Source organism: Manihot esculenta, chromosome 13 (assembly GCF_001659605.2).
Source record: "Manihot esculenta cultivar AM560-2 chromosome 13, M.esculenta_v8, whole genome shotgun sequence".
Taxonomy (NCBI): domain Eukaryota; kingdom Viridiplantae; phylum Streptophyta; class Magnoliopsida; order Malpighiales; family Euphorbiaceae; genus Manihot; species Manihot esculenta.
In genome coordinates, this window is record NC_035173.2 from 23,580,687 (window position 1) to 23,599,551 (window position 18,865).

General features: G+C 34.0%; 2 protein-coding genes across 2 annotated transcripts; one reads left to right on the forward strand and one right to left on the reverse strand.

Moving 5' to 3' along the window:
• Nucleotides 1–415: 415 nt before the first annotated feature.
• Nucleotides 416–5,501, reverse strand: LOC110628981. The gene is made up of 7 exons (XM_043949359.1): nucleotides 4,911–5,501; nucleotides 4,594–4,824; nucleotides 3,646–3,998; nucleotides 3,411–3,533; nucleotides 2,916–3,091; nucleotides 728–1,543; nucleotides 416–485 (listed from the first exon to the last, which is right to left on the reverse strand). Exons 1-7 carry the CDS (start codon nucleotides 5,499–5,501, stop codon nucleotides 439–441), a joined length of 2,337 nt encoding a protein of 778 aa, XP_043805294.1. The 3' UTR covers nucleotides 416–438.
• A 9,400-nt stretch (nucleotides 5,502–14,901) lies between these two features.
• On the forward strand, nucleotides 14,902–18,865 carry LOC110630557 (type I inositol polyphosphate 5-phosphatase 5). Its single transcript, XM_043949918.1, has 9 exons — nucleotides 14,902–15,308; nucleotides 15,494–15,753; nucleotides 16,113–16,200; nucleotides 16,289–16,393; nucleotides 16,580–17,084; nucleotides 17,220–17,413; nucleotides 17,506–17,614; nucleotides 17,838–17,986; nucleotides 18,551–18,865. The coding sequence occupies exons 3-9, from the start codon at nucleotides 16,169–16,171 to the stop codon at nucleotides 18,774–18,776; spliced, it is 1,320 nt and encodes a 439-aa protein (XP_043805853.1). The 5' UTR covers nucleotides 14,902–15,308; nucleotides 15,494–15,753; nucleotides 16,113–16,168; the 3' UTR covers nucleotides 18,777–18,865.

Genomic DNA, 18,865 nt, shown 5'->3' on the forward strand with positions numbered 1-18,865 from the left:
ACTTTAATATTTTTGCCAAATTGTCTAAACACAAACTTCTCAAAAGCAAGAAAGGTAGAAAAGAAATCAAACTTTTGTTTTAATGGAATGATCCAACAATATTTGGTAAAATCGTCATCAAAGCATGCATAATATCTAAATTTTTCAATCGACAAAACAGGGGCAGGACCCCACAGATCACAATGAATTTTATCAAAAGCACATGAACTAGAATGAACAGAACTGCTAAAAGGAAATCTACTTAATTTTCCTAACTGGCAACTATCACACAGATTTTTTATTTGAACAGAACCTCTAACATCTATTAACCTCTTATTATTTAAAGTAGAAACTGCGGACGCTTGAGGATGTCCTAAACGCTGGTGCCAAATAACTGCTGTGCCTACTTTAAAACGATTGGAAAAATAAACTTTGGGAGCTGCAGACAAGGTATAAAGATTATGCTTCTTTGGTCCTGTTAGTAGGATTTGTCCCGTTTTCCGGTCCTTCACACAAACAGACTTATTAGAAAACTCACAATTAACAGGAAAATCATCAGTTATTTGGCTAATGGAAAGCAAATTCTGTTTTAAATCAGGTACAACTAAAACATCAGAAACAGGCAAACAACGCTTTTGCTTAATGCTAGTACTACCTATACCATTTATAGACAAGGAAGACCCATCACCAATAGCAATAGAATCCATACCAGAATACTCTTTAAAATTGTCTAAAATAAATTTGTTACCTGTCATGTGATGAGACGCACCTGAGTCGGCAATCCAGTCAGCATCTACTACTCCGTTGTCCAGAGTAAGTGCAGCAAGAGCTTGAGGTAGATTTTCTTGAGGTGATTTAGGAATCCACCAGCAAATTTTGGCGATATGCCCAGGTTTGCCACAGTATTGGCAAACTTCATCTTTGTAAAGTTCACGTTCTTCTGCAGTCATACGTCGGTGCCCAGAGGGAGGTGTACGACGTTGAGTAGTTGAGTTTCCTCTTCCCTGATTCTGACCACGAGGTTGTTGCGCTTGGAAGCCTCGTCCTTGAGAAGTAAAATTTGAGCGCCGACTGGAACTGGAATTTGGTTGTCTTTGTTGATTTCCATAGAATGCAACGTGGGACGAAATTTGACCCATAGAGGCATCAGACTGACTCATAAACCAAGTTCTTCGTTGCTCTAAACTCTTCAACTGAGAGATCAGTTCTGTAAAAGTCGGTCTTGGAGGCTTAAGCATGGTAGTAGTAAAATCTTCGAACTGAGGCCCCAGACTTGTAAGAAGGCAGAATACCTTTTCGTTGTCTGGAACTGTTTTCCCAATCGTGGTAAGGTTATCGCAGATTTCTTTGAAAAGCCGCAGATGTTCTGTTATCGTTTTACTTTCATCTTTGCGAAAGTAGGATAGTTGTTGTCGTAGATTAAACTCTCTCTCTTGGGAGTCTTGAGCATAAGCATCTTTCAGAGCTTCCCAAACAGTCTTTACTGTTTTCAGACCGATAAGAGCCCTAGAGATTCTTCGCTTAGGGTTCCATAAATCCACCCACGAAGTAACCGATCTGATTTCTGCCACACTTTGAAATTATCAGAAAGCTGAGGCTGATAATTTTTGGGAATTGGTGAGGGAGCAGCCACAAATTTTTGGTCTTCTGGAAATTCTGCCGTCAGATGATCGGACAGATCTTGGCTCTCAGCTAGGCTTAGCAACTGAGCCCTCCATAAGGGGTAATTCGTTTGTTTTAGCTTTAAGGTAACAAAATTTGTAACATTTAAGGAAGAGGAAGCCATTGCATGAGAAGAGAAAAAAATTTTTGGAGAAGAAGAAGGCGGATACGAACCCGCTCTGATACCAACAAGAGAATAGGAAAAATGGCGAAAAATATTTTATAAAAATGAATTAATTCATGTATTCCTCAATGATAAACAGAGGCATAGTACTCTGTTTAAATAGATTACAAAAATAACTAAATAGCTAGAAGTACGGCACAATATATTGTTAGACTACCATATGTAACAGAACGTATAACTCGTAGAACTCTAAATTACTGAAAATCAGCAGAATCAATTACGAACCTTATCTCTCCAGGCTCAAGTCCTGTAGTCAGCCTTATTACTCCAAGGGGTGAACACATCCTTATCACTCCCTTAGTCAATAAGAAGTAGAGCTAAAATCTATATTATAGAACATACTTATACTATCAATTTTTCATGCTTAATTATATATGCATTTTCTAATTAAAAAATATATAATTAAAAAATTATGTAAAGTGTCTCATCGATATAATGTGCATTGGTAAGCAACTTTTAAATAATAATTTTCCATAAAGATAGCCATCTTTCTTATTTATATCAAATTATAGGTCAAAATTTTCTGATGATAATTTCTTATTAACTTACTAAAGTATCCTTGCTTAATATGCATTGAAAAGGGAAAAATTCTTTAATTATAATAATTTAGTAAATTGAGTTATTTAATTTTTAGTAGAGTAATATGAACTGAAGGAATAGAGGAGAAAAGTAAATAAAATTTATTATTTTAACTACACTTTTCTTAAACTATGAAAGTACATATAAGTAAATTTAATTTTGTTGGTTGGAGTGAGTATTGAATAAAAATATAATAAATGGCATAATTAAATTTTAAATAATAAAGTTCTATCAGATAATATAGGTAAGAAATTTTTATTTTATGATTAAATTCTCCTCTTTATTCTCTACCTCTCTTTCGCCTATTCTCTCTCCATTTAATCCACCATCTCTCAACGCCAACAACAATCCATCACCTCCATTCAAGCCCGTTCATCCAATTTCACCCCATCAATATCCACCTTTCAACCTCACCATCCTTCCAAACCCACAGATCTTCAACCCACAAACTCTTCAATCATGTAGAGTGTTCGACAAAATCATACCCTAAAAGGTGAAAATCAAATTATACCTACAAATATAAATACCTCTTCTCTCATGATGGGAAGACAACTCACATATGCCATCTTCTTCACCGACTCTTCTTTCACAATTAATTTTACATCTTCATCACCAAATCTTATGGAGGAGATGCTTCTGCTTGCAATAAAAACCTTCGAAACTTCTCGTCCACATCTCAACAAATGGCTAATTGAGAATTTGGCAGATCACAATAGCACCTAATAACCTGAAAAGGAGCTTGGTGTTTAGGACAACCTGTTGCGCTATCTGGACAAACAGAAACAAGCAGCTGCTGTTCAAAGACTAAGTAAGCAGCATGGATAAAACTTGTCGCTTTATCTTGAATAGTCCAGTAGCACGAAGCAGCGAAAGAATCGTGTTCTTTAGAGATTAAAGATCATCATGCTAATGAAGCAGCGTATTTTTAACTAGATTGTCCACAAATTGCTTGGCACAAATTAAATATAGATGGGGCTTTCATATAAAGTACACATCAAGCATTTACGAGAGGCATAATTTGTATTTATTTACAAATGGGTCATAATCATATGCTTCACCAGCTTTTACAACACGTTTTCTAGTATCAGCCAAAGCCTTACGAGAGGCATATCTGATTTGCTTACCAAATCTGCAAAAACATCACCAATTTTGAAAAATCTATCAGAACCCACAAGTTGGAAAGCCTATGCAAATGCATGAATTAACCTGAAATGTAGTTGGAGTTAGAAGCAAACACATACGTTCGTGTCTTCTTCTTTTCTTTGTATCTCATCTTAGCTTTTTCCCTTGCTTGTGGACAACTTGTTTCCAAATTCAATTCCCGTGGTGATTCTTTGGCCAAAAACACTGGTGATAATCCACAATCTTGATAATCAGCAGCACTGCTCTCACCAGTGATATTGGATAGTGAAAGAGATATGCTTGGGTGAATTTGTCCAGTGGTAGTTGGAAATCCAAGATTAATACTTCTGTTGGAACTCGGGTTCATAGACAAGCAACTAGTACTACCATACATTGCCTGTATCATACTTGTTGAACAGGCAACTTGAGGTGATTGGAATGTGATGCAGTCTTGTTGTCCTGATGAGGTTACCTGAAAAAAAATACACAAGGTAAAAACTTAACAACGGAAGTGTTATCTCTACCGAAAAAATTCGAGAAAATAGACGGATGGACAATATATATATGTTTGTGTCTGGCTTACGACATCTTATAGATGTCCTAAGCCATTTTCTATATTCTTTTTTATAAAATGACATGATTGCCTCTAGTTATTATATATATATATATATATTTAAGCAACTTATCGCATCTTACATATGGGTAAATGTTACCACATTTGATGTTTCTGGAAAAACACTAATTTTTAAAAAAAAATCTAAACATGGATTTGAGATTTTTCTTTTTAAGTCTAGTTACTAAAAATCCAATGCAAGGACCAATTCATTAATTTTACTATAATAGAAAAAAAATGATCTAGGAAATGAAGCAAGGGCTCTAGAGATGATTCATTTATACAGTCCGAGAGATTGTTTCTATAACTCAAACCCATGATATCTAGTCATTAATGTTGTTGCAGCGGAAAGAATAATTAATAAGTTTCTCATGAAATGAATTGTAGAACAATATAGAACCAGAAACTCAAATTTAAAAAAAAAAAGGATTCAGAATTTTAAGTTAAAGCAAACCTCTATGGTATTGTCAACACGACCACCATTAGATTCAATAACCGATAAACTTTTCTCCATTAAAATGCAATCCTTTCCAATATCCCCTTGCTGGTTTCTGGGTTGAACTTGAGGGCATCCAAATATATCATCACCATTCTCAAAGTTCAATGCAACATCATCCATGTTGAGACCTTGACATAAATCTTCACCATCTTGAATTTCAAGCTCTTTGAAATTGGAGCAACCGGCCTGAAGTAATTGACGCACAAGAAAATGAATTGGGCAATGTTTATTTGAGTAATACAATTAGAAAAACTGAGTGAAATTAATTTTACCTTTGACATGTTTGGATCCTCAGGCAAGAAAGACACTTGGTCTCTACAACAAGGAAGAGAATTTGGATCCTGTGGAATGACATTAGAGGTCCTCATCCAAGGTTCTAATTCATTCAACTTTCTATTTACCAAGCCAAAGGTGCCTTCATTATCCTTGTTCTTTAAACAACTAATCATGGAATCCTCATTTCCTTGTAGAGAGGGAAGCGACGTCGTTCCTAATCCTTCAGGATCATAACTAGTTATTGTACTAGGAGAAGCATCAAGAACAAAAGACCAAATCCTAGAAAATTCTGCCAAAGAAGGTCGACCGGTGTAACAAGACAAAACTTGGAGATGGTGGCCGGAGCTTGAACAACTATTTGTATTATTCCAATCACAGTTTTGACAAAAAGACAACTTGTCATCTAAACACCGGAGAATTGCCGGCTGGGAATTGCACTTATCACAGAGAAGTGAACGAGAATGCCTTTGAGATAAACAGTTTGCAGAATGTACAAATTCATCACAGTTCAAACACAACCTTGCAGAATCTGATTTACAATAAACTACTGCCCTTACAACCCCACAAAACTCACACAACGGTTCCATATTTACCTTCCACACTTCTCGAAGTAAGATCTAAGCCTGGAACTGAGCATTATTATTAGCCTTACTTCTCTCACAACGCAAATCCTTCTACCCCGTTAAAAAAAATCACAAAACATAGAAATAAAATAAAAGGAAGAACTCTCTTTAACTAAACCTATGATTGATTGATGGAAACGAAAAGTAGAATCAGCCAATTTGCATAAACACAGAATGAAATCACTTGAAAAAGGAGAAAAGACAAAAGAGCAGCGGGAGAGCTTGAGTTGGGTTGGCTGGCCTTTCGCCGTTTAGTAGTACGAGAGAAGAGTCAGGCGTAGTCAGTTATTTATTGAGGTTTTAGCTAAAATTAATGGGTTGTTGCCACGTGTAACAACATGGCTATAGAAAATGATTAGGTGCTGATGTGGAGAATATGAGAATATATGGGTTGGGTTGCTTATGGCGAGGAGTGCAGGTAGGGAGCTAGTTTTTTGGATGGTAAATATTGGTTGTGAAATGGATCACAAACTGGCTGCCAACTCATCTCATCTCTCGAGATTTTGGTGGGTTGTTTCTCTGAGATATCGAGATCTCAGGTGGGAAATGTGGCCTTTGTCGTCGACTAGCTTTTGATTTTATGCTTAGGGAAGACTGCTGACATGGTTATTTCCTTGGTCAACTTAGTTTTTCGTTTTCAAATTTCTATTTTAATACACTTTATTATTATTATTATTATTATAATTTATATTATAATTCTTGAAATTTAGTAAAATCTATCATTTATAATTTAATTTCTATTTTTTAATAGTAAATAATTTAGTTCTAAAATTTTTATTTTATTAATAAAATATTATTTTTTTTATTATTCAAACGTTTAACTCAAATTAAAGGACTACGTTGTTATAAATATTAAACTATAAAAATTAAATTATTATAAATTATTAAATTAAAAAATTAAATTATTATAAAAATAAAATTTAAAAGATTAAATTGTTATAAAATAACAATAAATTTTAATAGAATAATTATTTGTTTAACATAATAAAATCTTAGGAGCTTAAATGTTTCTTATTAAAATAATAAGGATTAAGTTGTAGATTCTATTAAATTTCAAGGGTTATATTATAAATTATACTTATTATTATTAGTAGTAGAATAAATTACACTTTAATCCTTAATTTTAATTCAATTAACAAATCAATCCTATATTTTTAAAATCGAACACTTAAATTTTTATATTTTCAATCCGTTCAAAAATTCATTAATTATTGTTATATGAGTTGGAATATTTTTACTTTCTTTTTTAAATTTAAAAAATTAACTAAAATTACAATTCTTATTAAACACTCTAATTTTTCAATTATCATTTCATATATAACATATTTTACTCTAAAGAAAAATTCAACCAATATTTAACACTTTAATCATTAAATAATATATTTTAATTCCTGATAATATTTATATCACAATATCAACTGCCATTCAGATTATCAAAGTCAAATCATTTTAAATATTAAAAGAAATAGTATTTTGAGTATAAATTTATTTTTTTAGACGTTTGATCATCCACCAAACGTCTGATTTAAAATTTTAAATAAATAAAAGGATTGATTTTTAGAAAGATTAAAAATATAGAGATTTAAGTGTTCAAATTTAAAAATATTAGAGATCGCATTAATTACATTAAAAATCAGGAATCAACGTATAATTAACATAATTCACAAAGATAAAAACCTTTAATATTCATTAAAAAAGTTATAAAACTATATATATATATATATATATATAATCATATGTTTTGAAGACTGTTTTTAATTGAGTAATTATAACATTTAAATTTTTGTGTGAGGCGGTTATTATTATTATTATTATTATTTTATATTTATTTATATGTCATATATATTTAAAAAAAATAATTATAAATTTTTATTAGTATCAATAATTTAATAATTGATATTTCAAATAGTTGATAATTTATTTTACCAACTATTTTTTTATAATTTATCAGTAAATTCATTTTTTTTTTATTTTTTTTTTATTTTTACTTTTATTCTAGTTATAAAGGGCAACAGACTAGAGATTTAGAATGGCCTTAGAGGACAGAATAATGACAAATAGGCAGAATAAAGTTTTGTGTAGTATTATTAAGGAGTGATGTATCTATACAACTATGTTTAACATTCTAGAATAGAAATCCATCTTATTATTCCTAACAAATTTGCTATAAAAAAATTGATAAAAATTAAAATACAACAACTTGTAGAAAGTGAAATAAACAAATGAGAAATGCATGTTTTCTTCGGGACCAATACGCCACTGTTTTCTGCTAATTCACCTCCAGCTCATGAGTTTCTTGAACCTTTATCTCCACACTCCATTTTGATTATTAGCAAGAGTTCTTCTTTAAGGTGGCAGATATGCGTGTCCATCATGCATTTATTCTATCAAAGCCCCTCCTCGAGATGGAGATGTGTATCCATCATGCAGTCCCATCTTGGACAAGTGCTCATAGAAAGAAACTGAAGCTAGGGGTTTGGTTAGGAGATCTGTGACTTGCTATCTGGACAATACTTGGAAAGTAAAAAAAAAGCCTTCTGCGATATGGTTTTGGACGAGATGACAATCGATCTCCAGACGCTTGGTACATGCATGGAAGACGGGGTTTTTGGCAATATATTTAATGACTTTATTGTCATAGTAAAGAGGAATGGGCAGGGAAGGTTTGATGTGAAAATCTCCAAGAAGATAAGTTATCCATTTTAATTCCTAGGTTGTTGTAGCCATGCTCCGATATTTTGCTTTGACAGATGATCTACTAACAGTAGCTTGTTTCTTTGCTTTTCAGGATACAAGAGTTGGGCCAAGAAAAACACAATACTTGGTGATTGACTTTCTAGAAGTTGGACATGAAGCCCAATGTAAATCGCAGTAAACTCTAAGTTGAAAGTCATGTTGCACTGGGAAGAAGAGGTTTTTATAAGAACATCCCCTCAGGTATTTTAGAATGTGTATAGCTGCATTCTAGTGTGTATATCTTGGTACCTATATAAGTTGACTTAGTTGTTGAGTAGAATAGGACATGTTAGGCCTTGTGAGACCCAGACATAAGAGTCTTTCTATAAGTTGCCTATATTTATTTGGGTCTGTTAGAATATTTCCATAGTCATTATCAAGTTTGACACCTTTAAGGATTGGATAACTCATTATCTTAACATTTTGTAACCCTGCATCCTGTAGGATATCCAGAATGTATTTTTGTTGATTCAGTAACATGCCATGTTCTAATCTTAAAACTTCTAGAATAAGAAAATATTTGACATGTCCTAGGTCTTTGATTATGAATTGATCATGAAGGAACTATTTAATTTAGGCTATTTGAGCTTTATTTTCCCCGCAACTAGTAGATCATCTACATATACAATTAAGACAATGAAATTGAAACCAGAAGCTTTAGTGAATAAGCAATTATCAAACTGAGATTGCATGAAACCATAATTTTGTAACTTAGTTGTTAATTCCTTATTCTACTATATTCCTGCGTGATTTAACCCATAAATACTTTTGTTCAGTTTGTAGACTTGCCCTTGAGAAGATTTTAAGTATCCATCAAAGGGTAACATATAAACCTCCTCATCCAAGCAGTCATGTAAATAGGCATTGTTGATATCACATTGGTGGATAAGCCAATTAAATTTTATGGCAACAGCAAGAAACAATCTCACAGTGACCAATTTACTCATAAGGGAAAAACTCTCATGAAAATCAGTCCCTATTAATTGATTGTACCCCTTTGTCATCAATCTAGCTTTATATTTGCCAATGCTTTCATCATACTTATATTTTATTCTATATACTCATTTAGACGGTATAGCTTTTTTTCCCTTAAGGAAGACAGTAAGGTCCTAAGTGTGATTTTTTATAAAGCATCTAATTTAGCTTGCATGGTGTAACGACCCGAAAATCGGACCGCTACCGGCGCTAGGATCCAGATCGGCATAAGGCCGCCGGGACCCGTAGTAAGCCTACTCTGCATCCTGTACAGTCGGTATAATCCCAAACGTGAACAACATTTTACAAAGCAATTAAGAATTTTACCTTTAACCAGCTTGACCTTTGTATGCACTATGACTGAACTCATAGAACCTCTAGGGTCAGCATACCTTATGTCAAACTCGGTTCAACACATATATAAGCATAAAAATAAAACTCATGCACAAAGGGATTATCCAACTCGGGCCAAGCACAATACTATAACTCTGAACATATTACATAACATTATTTTACAATACAACTCCTTTGCATCATTACATAAACTTACATTACATCATGTCCACTTCTATTCTATTACATAACACAACCATAGCCATATCCTGTTGACTTCCTGAACTACCACTGACCCTGCAAAACTGGGGTTAGGGGAGAGGGGTGAGCTATAAAGCCCAGTGAGCAGAAACCATAAAGAAAACAGTTCATTTTAGCGTATGCTATCATGGAATACATCACGTCACAAACATATCACATCAAGGATGAACTTGTCACCCATAGCCCTCAACATATCGTAACATGTCCAACTGTGCCAGGGGCGATAAGGCCACGCCTGGTCTTTTCTTACTTAACTTATATCATAACATGTCCAACTATGCCAGGGGCGATTAGGCCATACCTGGTCTTCTCTGTCATATAATGTATTGCCAGGGGCGATTAGGCCACACCTGGTCTTTCCATCTCATGTCATACCATGTCATGTCATATCATATCATATCGTATTGAGGGCTAAAGGATCATTCAAGATTCATCCACATCAACAACATATTATGCAATGCATCATATTCGTGAATACTAATGCAATACAACCTACTATATATCATGGCATTTGATGATGCATGAACATGCTTAACATTTGATTTATTTTAAAACATAAGGTTCAGTTCCACTCACCTGAGACTAGCTCTGTACCGATTCTGAAACGGCTGACACTGCTAAACACCTTGGTTCCTCGGGTCCGATCCTACACAGGTGGACTCCAGTGAGGTACCAAACATACTCTAAACAACTCATAAACAACTCCCCAAAAACCCCCTAAAACATCATGAAATAATTATAGAAGAATATGCATGAAATGGCTGAACAGGGCACTTTCGGCGGCAGGTTCGGCGGCCGAAAGTTCCTCCAGAGCCGAAAGTCAGGCACTTTCGGCGGCACCTTCGGCGGCCGAAAGTCCCAGACAGATCCGAAAGTCCTCTTTCGGGGGCAGGCTTCGGCAGCCGAAAGCTGCCTCCACAAGAGGGTTCGGCGGCCGAAAGTCCCTTCGGCGGCCGAACCTGAGCTTCTCCCGAATGGCAGAAACTCAGCTCTCCTATGCACATTTCGCCTCCCAAGCTCAAATCATGCATACCACTCAACCAAAACATGCATACAAGTTCCTAGGGCCTCAAACAAACATATACCCCAACTACAACACTTCAAACATACTCAAACATGCCACATTGTTCAAAAATCACATAAAACCTAACATAGCTCAACTAACTTAAACATGCATTTCTACCCCATAAAACTTCTTAAAACTTATTTAAAACATACATGGAGCTTAAGATCGGCTCTTACCTCTTGAAGATCGAGAGTGAGACGACCTAAACTCGGAGATCCAAGCGAATGAGCTCCTGAGTTTCTAAAGCTCAAAAACTTGTTTTAAATGCTCAAAACTTGCAATGTGAGGTTAAAACTCAAGAAAAATGGAGGAGATTTGAAGAAAGAACACAAGATTTGGGGAGAGGGAGGTCGAAAGTTAGCTGTGGCCGAAAATGGGAGAAAGCTCGCCCATTTCGGCTAAGTGCCCCTTTTTATAGGTGGCTGGCCAGGCCACGTTCGGGGGCCGAAAGTGCCTCTGCATGCATGCCATGTTTGGCGGCCGAACTTGCATTAGAATCACGAATATGTTGCATTGCATATTATGTTTGATGATGTGGATGAATGTTGAATGATCCTTTAGTCCCCATATGTTATGATGATGATGATACGGCACGGAAGACCAGTGAGGCCCATTCTACGCCCCTGGCACCATGTAAGAGAAAGACCAGTGAGGCCCATTCTACGCCCCTGGCACAGTTGGTCCATGCTATGTTATGTTATGTAAGAGAAAGACCAGTGAGGCCCATTCTACGCCCCTGGCACAGTTGGACCATGTAGGGGGCTATTGGTGACAAATTCATCCTTGATGTGATTAGCTGTGATGTGATGCATTTATGTTACCATGTGTTTTAAATGTTTTATTATTCTGCTCACTGGGCTCTAGTAGCTCACCCCTCTCCCAAATTCCCCAGGTTTGCAGGTACGGGTTAGACAGAGAAGTCAAGAAGAGTCATGAAGTCATATGTATGTAATAGTTAGAATGTGGACATGACAGATTGTATAATGATGTTTGGATATGTAATGTAACGATGTTGAGGTTAGAAGTGTGCTTGACCATAGTTATTGTAATCCCTTTTTGATACATGATCTTAATGTTTATGGATGCCCATGTTTTGCCAACTCAACACATGTTATGCCACCCATTGGGGGCATTGATGAGATCCCACAGAGGGGTCAAGTTTATGATTATGTATATGTTCAGTGCATGCACAGGTTGAGTTTGGCGTATGATAGAATGTATGAAAGAAAAGTTTTAGTTTTTATGTATGTTCTTGATCATGTATGGGATTAAACAGGTTTCCAGGATGTATGTTTGGCTTGCTACGGGTCCCGGCGGCCTTAAGTCGACCCGGATTCTAGCGCCGGTAGCGGTCCGATTTTCGGGTCGTTACAATATCACCATGCGTTTGGGTAGTTAGAATTAGGTCTTTCTATTTCTTAATGCAATTGATAGTTGTTAGATGCCTAAGGTCCAAGGACATTCCTTGGCAACTTGTTGATTAGTGATTGGTTAGAGGACATTCCCTAATTAATTTATGCTTAAGGAGAGATATGGTGGTGAAAAGTATCTTCCATCTCCATAACTAATTTATTGAATCAAACAAAGGAATTTAAGTTTCAATGATCAATCCCAACAACTGAAGTGGATCCAATTCTTCAACTAGAGCTTTTCTCATAATTGAATCTCTTTATTTTTATTATTCGCTTACTTTATCATTAGTTTAATTGAATCAATCTCAAACCTCCCCTTTTTACTTTGCATACAGTTTACTTTTATTTTACTTTCAGTTTGTTTTCTTGGTCTTGATAAGAAAGATAGGTAAGTATCAATTCCCTGTGGATTCGATCCTTTCACCACTATCTGCAGTTGTAAGATTGTTGATAACTGAAAAGGTTATTTTTGACCGATTTCAACAACCGCACAGTCACAAGGCAAAAATTAAAAATATAGATTCAGCAACTGATTGGTGGTATAAAGCGTGTCCTCATTGCAAGAGTAGCACAAGGAATTATATTGATACTGTTTGGTATAATAATAAATGTGGCATGCTGAAGGAACCTCCAGTGCCTTGGTATTTTCTTTTCGCTGATTATAGTTTTTTCAAGTTAAAAAAATAAATTAATAATATTATTTATATATTCATTACTTTATAGGTATAAACTGGGCATTGTGGTTGAAGATATAACGGGAATTGCTACATTTGTTGTATTTGGAAGGCTTAGTGCAGATCTTATTAGAGTTCTTGCATCTGTGTTAGTTAATAGCACAAGAGACAGAGCATCAATTTCATCAATTGTGACAAAAATATATAATAATGAGAGAATATTTTAAGTCGTGTTGAGCTCAAGAGTGAAAAATACCTCTGAAATTGCATTTAGAGTAACCCAAATTTTTAGTGATGACGATGCATCGATCAATTCTCAGTTGGTAGTTACTCCTTCTCAATCCCAAAGTCCCATTTTAGTTTAAAGCCCCCTCTTCAAAAAAATAAAAGAACATGTTCGCAAAAAGTTAGATATATCTGATGTCAAAGATTGTTGTTTCTCATTTAGCATTGACCTTTGGCATTTCTCAATCCCAACCTTTAATAGAATCTGAATTAGCTGATGATTTAACACTTAGCCAGCTAGAATCAGCTATTGAAAAGCAAGATCAAAATATGTCTTTAATATTTTTTATTAATTAAATCTTTCTTTGAGTCAAATAATTATAAGAATTTTTTATTTCTGTAGGAAAAGGATGAAAAAAGAATCTCCATCAAATAATATTTCAAGTGATGGAACTAAAGTGAATATTATATTATAATAGATGAAAATATATAATTCACATTAAATTCTTATTTTTATTTTTTTTTTTACAAGATGGACAAGAAAAAGAAAAAAAAACGAGTGATAATTATTTATAAATTTTTATTAAGTGCCATGCACAGATGAATTTTATGTCTAAATTTTCTCCAGCTGCCATGCACGGATTACTTTCTAGTACATTCTATAAGTGACAATTACTTGTGTTTTCGACATACCATAATGTGGGACAATTATCCTAACATGTTAGCTTTTAGGGTTCAAGTAATTTAATTTTTTACATTTTGTGTTTAATTGAACTTTGCCAATAAGATTAAAGATCAAATTGACCTTTCATATATAATCATTGTTTACTTGGTGCCTTTTTTACACAGGATATTGCATTTGATTTGTGACGAACAAATATAATAAATTTTAATTATATATGGGTTCAATTTAAATTAAAATAAAAAAGAAAAATAAAAAATTTTTGGCTATTCTACATGCACTCTTTTTGGCTCTTCCCTGCTCTTGCTATAACTTTTTCCCTCTTCCTCAACTTTTCACTAACTATTTTGGAAATCATTGTTCTCAGCCTCGACCTCATCATCCAAATTGGTTTGCGCAATGGGGGGTTAATTTTATGCATAAATTTGTACTTGTCATTTTCTAGATTTGTGCAAATTGTTTCCGTTTGCTTAAAGAAATTTTCTAAGTTTAGCTAAATTCTCACATGGAATTACGGAGGCAGATTTTGAACAAAGTTTTTCATTAGAAGAAGAATATGAAGTTGTAAGGAAAATTTTTGGATTTCAGAAATTGACAAATCATTTTTAATTAAATATTATAAAATTTACATCAATGTTAAAAAATAAAATAAAAAAGATAATTTACTAATGGCAAGTCTTTTTTACTACAAATTAAAATATTTTATTATCTACTTTTAAAATTATCTTTTTGAATTAATAGTCTCAAGTTCAAGTGAATATAGAAATTATCTACTTCTAAATATTAAAATTTTTTCAAACTTATCTTTCCTTTAATTAGCTTATTCAACACCCTAGTCGAAATAGTTGAAGCAGTAAATTTTTAATACATATAATTAAAAAAAAATCTCATTATCATAAGTTAGCTAGAGCACTTTTAAACCATCCACGTGGGTTTTATATATATATATAATTAAATTTGTTAAGTATTAGATTAATGTGAAGTATGATTCCAACTTTTCTTCCCTAAGTTCCCCGAAACCATTGCCGTCAAAATTTCAGCCTTTGAAACAGATCACAAAAATCCATTTTCCATTTTGATTAACCAAAACAGGAAAAAAAGAAAAGAAGAAGAGAGAGAGAGAGGGGGAGAGAGAACACCAACAACATCATTCATGAGAAGGAGCAAATCCAGAAATTTGTCATTCTTGGGTACATTATTCTACATTTCTCTTTCAGAACAGATTTTCGCCATTTTTCACGAGGATGTCATTGGAAAATTGACCCTATAATATTCATATTTAAAAAAAAATTAATAATGAATGATTTGAAGATAGAACATCCAAATACCAAGATAGATATGACCAAAGCCGATATCCCTACAACAATCATTCCTGAAAATTCTATCAAGTATGAGAAGAAAAAGAAGGTATTCAATTTTTCCTAATTTTCTTTCTTTTTTTGCATGGGTTCTTGTGATTTCGTTTTTTTTTCTTCTTCTTGTTTGCTATCATTATTTTTAATTATTTCTTTATTAATGTTTTATGATCCAAAAAAATACATGCAAGATTATGGATAATTTTTTTCTTTTTAATGGTAAATAATTTTATGCAGTTTATAATTCCAAAGCTTTTCACTTCTAAGCGAAACAGCAAAGCAGGCTCTAACGATGACACAGGATCAGATGGTGATGAAGTTTCTAATTCCATTGGTATTTCCTTCTCTGTCTACGTTTCTGTACATATTCAAATATATATCTTAATGTTCTCTTGATTTCTTTTCCGGGAATTGTTTAGCAGATGCAGAAAATAATATATCAGAAAGAAGGATAACGTTCACGGAGTCGCCTGTGATAGCGAGAAAAAATTTCTCAGGTATATTTATTTATTTATATATTTATTTATTTTGAAAGATTCAGGTAAGTTTATGGTAAATGCAAACTTGGTGTGTCAATTTTTTATTTTTATATTGAATCTAAAAGTGATGGGCAAAAGGTGTCTAAGTTCAGCTTATTCCACAAGGTAGCTAACCTAACATTATCATAACTTATTTATTTATTTTTAATCTTTGGCTTGTAAAATTAGAGGAAGAAAATATGATGTAGACGTTATTATTATTTTTTTTTAATGCTTGTAATTGACCTGTGGTCCTTGTCATTGACAAACTGTTGATTTTGGACATCAGGATTTAATTAAAAAGTAAACAGCAGTGTTAATTTCTTATGTACTTGCAGAAAGACGGAGTAGTCCTGCAATTGAAGGCCTGAATTTATCTAACTTTGAGAATTCTATGGCACCAGAAACAGAAATCAAAGAAATTAGGTATGACTTAATATTTTTCTTCTTATTGTTATTATTATTATTTTGAAGAATTAAGGTTCGTGTTCCTTACATTGTGATTGGGTTGCAGGATTTTCACAGGAACATGGAATGTGGGAGGAAGGACACCAAACTCTTGCCTCAACCTGGAAGATTTCTTGCAGGTGGAAGGCTGTGCAGATATATATGTCTGTGGGTATGAGACGAAACTAAAAAATATCATAATCTAAATCATTAAATTGCTAAACACATGCAGTTGCATGCATGTATATTCATCAGAATGTTGTAAAAGCACAAATGGTTGTGGATAATAAAGAAACCTCAATGGAATTGATTGATTTATTTGTTAGAAACAATTTGGTCTAAGTTTGTTTCTCTTTAGGTTTCAGGAAATTGTTCCACTAAGTGCTGGAAATGTATTGGTGAGTGAAGACAATGAACCTGCTGCAAAATGGTTGATTCTCATAAACCACGCACTTAACAAGTTTCCTGATTCAAGCAGCAACCTGAAAGACTCGAAGCTCTTTCACAAACCTTCTCTCAAGGTTGTTCGTAAAATTTTGAGAGCAGATAGCAGTCTTCTCAAGATCTGCAATTGTCCAGTGGAGAACCGGTCTCACGAGAGACATAGATTAACAAAACTTAACGAGTCCATGGATAAATTAGACCCGCAAACTTCTTCTCGTCACTATAACATCTCAAATGGTTCAATTTTTACAACTGATATGCTTGTATCACCCACGCAGACTAATTACAGCCTCATAGCAAGTAAGCAAATGGTTGGTATTTTCGTTTCAGTGTGGGCTAGAAGAGAGTTGGTGCCTCACATTGGCCATCTCAGAGTTTCTTCTGTAGGAAGAGGAATAATGGGTTACCTTGGCAACAAGGTAAGCTAGCTCACTGATTTTGTCATTGGTTTCCGACATTTTATCAAATCTTGACGTTTGAGAGATCTAATCTAGAACATAGTATAATCTGATGTAATTATGATGATGAAAACTGGATTTATTCGTATATTGCAGGGTTGCATATCAGTAAGCATGTCGTTGCATCGAACGAGCCTCTGCTTTGTGTGCTGTCACTTGGCTTCTGGGGAGAAAGAAGGGGATGAAGTAAAAAGAAATGCTGATGTAGCTGAGATTATCAAGAGCATACAATTCCCCAAGATTTGCAAGAATCTAGATTCTCCGATACCAGAAAGGATAATGGAACATGAGTATGTTTAGTCTTTAGTGTTGCTTCAAATTTCCTTGGCACGTAGAGTTTGTCTGTCTAATAGTTTCACTTAACTATAAATAAATGTTGCAGCCGAATAATTTGGCTTGGAGACTTAAACTATAGAGTATCTTTGAGCTACGAGGAAACAAGGATTCTGTTGGAGGATAATGACTGGGACACATTGCTAGAGAAGGACCAGGTTTGTTGCTTTCATTTTTTACGGGTTTCACAAGAAGACAAGCTTAGTCCCCACCCACTACTTATCTGTTGATCCTAATCACTGTTATCTATTGCATCATTAAATTAATTGTCGGAAGCAAGCAAGTTCAGGACTCTAACTAAGAATGAAACGAGTCATTTTCCTTGGTGTTTCTCCTAGATTACTGGGCTAACATGCTTTGACCTTGATTACATGACTGCAGTTGAATATGGAGAGAGAGGCAGGGAGGGTGTTCAACGGGTTCAGTGAAGGAAATATTAAGTTTGCTCCCACTTATAAGTACTCGAATAATTCAGATTCTTATGCTGGAGAAAATGGAAAATCAAAGAAGAAACGCAGAACCCCAGCATGGTATATTTCTGTAACAATCCAGTTAAAATTCGCCATATCTTATACCAATTGTAACTGACTCATCTAAAATTGCCAGTAAATTTGGACTCCACTTTTCATTTAATAAAAAATAATTAATTCAAATTATTTAATACTTTTAAAATATACATATTTCTAAATCTTTTTGTAATTTGCCAATATTAGATTTAAAAATCCCACATCTCAAGTTATTGGGCCTTACACTTTTTGAAGGAAGTACATTGCAAATCTTATACTTTTTGGAGGAAGTATAGAGTAGTGTAAAGAATGTCGGAACAACAGCTTGGAGGTGAAATTTTTAAATTGCACAGCAATAAATTACAAAATGATTTAAGAATATAAATATATATTCACTTAAAATTATTAAATAATTTAAATTAATAATTTTAAATTTATTAAAAATTAAAATTTAAAAATTATTTACATCAGTTTTAATCTGTCTTATAATTTCCTTCCTTTAATTTACTTTACAGAGTATATTGTATACAAGTAAGAAAGAAGCCGCAAAAGTGATGACAATTTTATAATTAAGCATGGAATTTTCAGGTGTGACAGGATTCTATGGTGCGGCAAAGGCATTGATCAGTTGTCATATATTCGGGTAGAGTCAAGATTCTCCGACCACAGACCGGTTTGCGCCATCTTTGTGGTGGAGGTGGAAGCCAAGAACAGAAAAGAGAGCAAGTTCAGAAAAGGTTACTCATGTGCGGCTCCCAGGAGGGTGGAATATCATGAATGCATGCCTCAAAGGCATAGCTTTTATGGGGTGTAATGGGAACCACCCCAAGTACTGTGTTATGTTTTTTCTTTTAATTTTTCTTCTGGAAAGTATTTTTGCTATTTGTTTTTGTTTCTACAGGA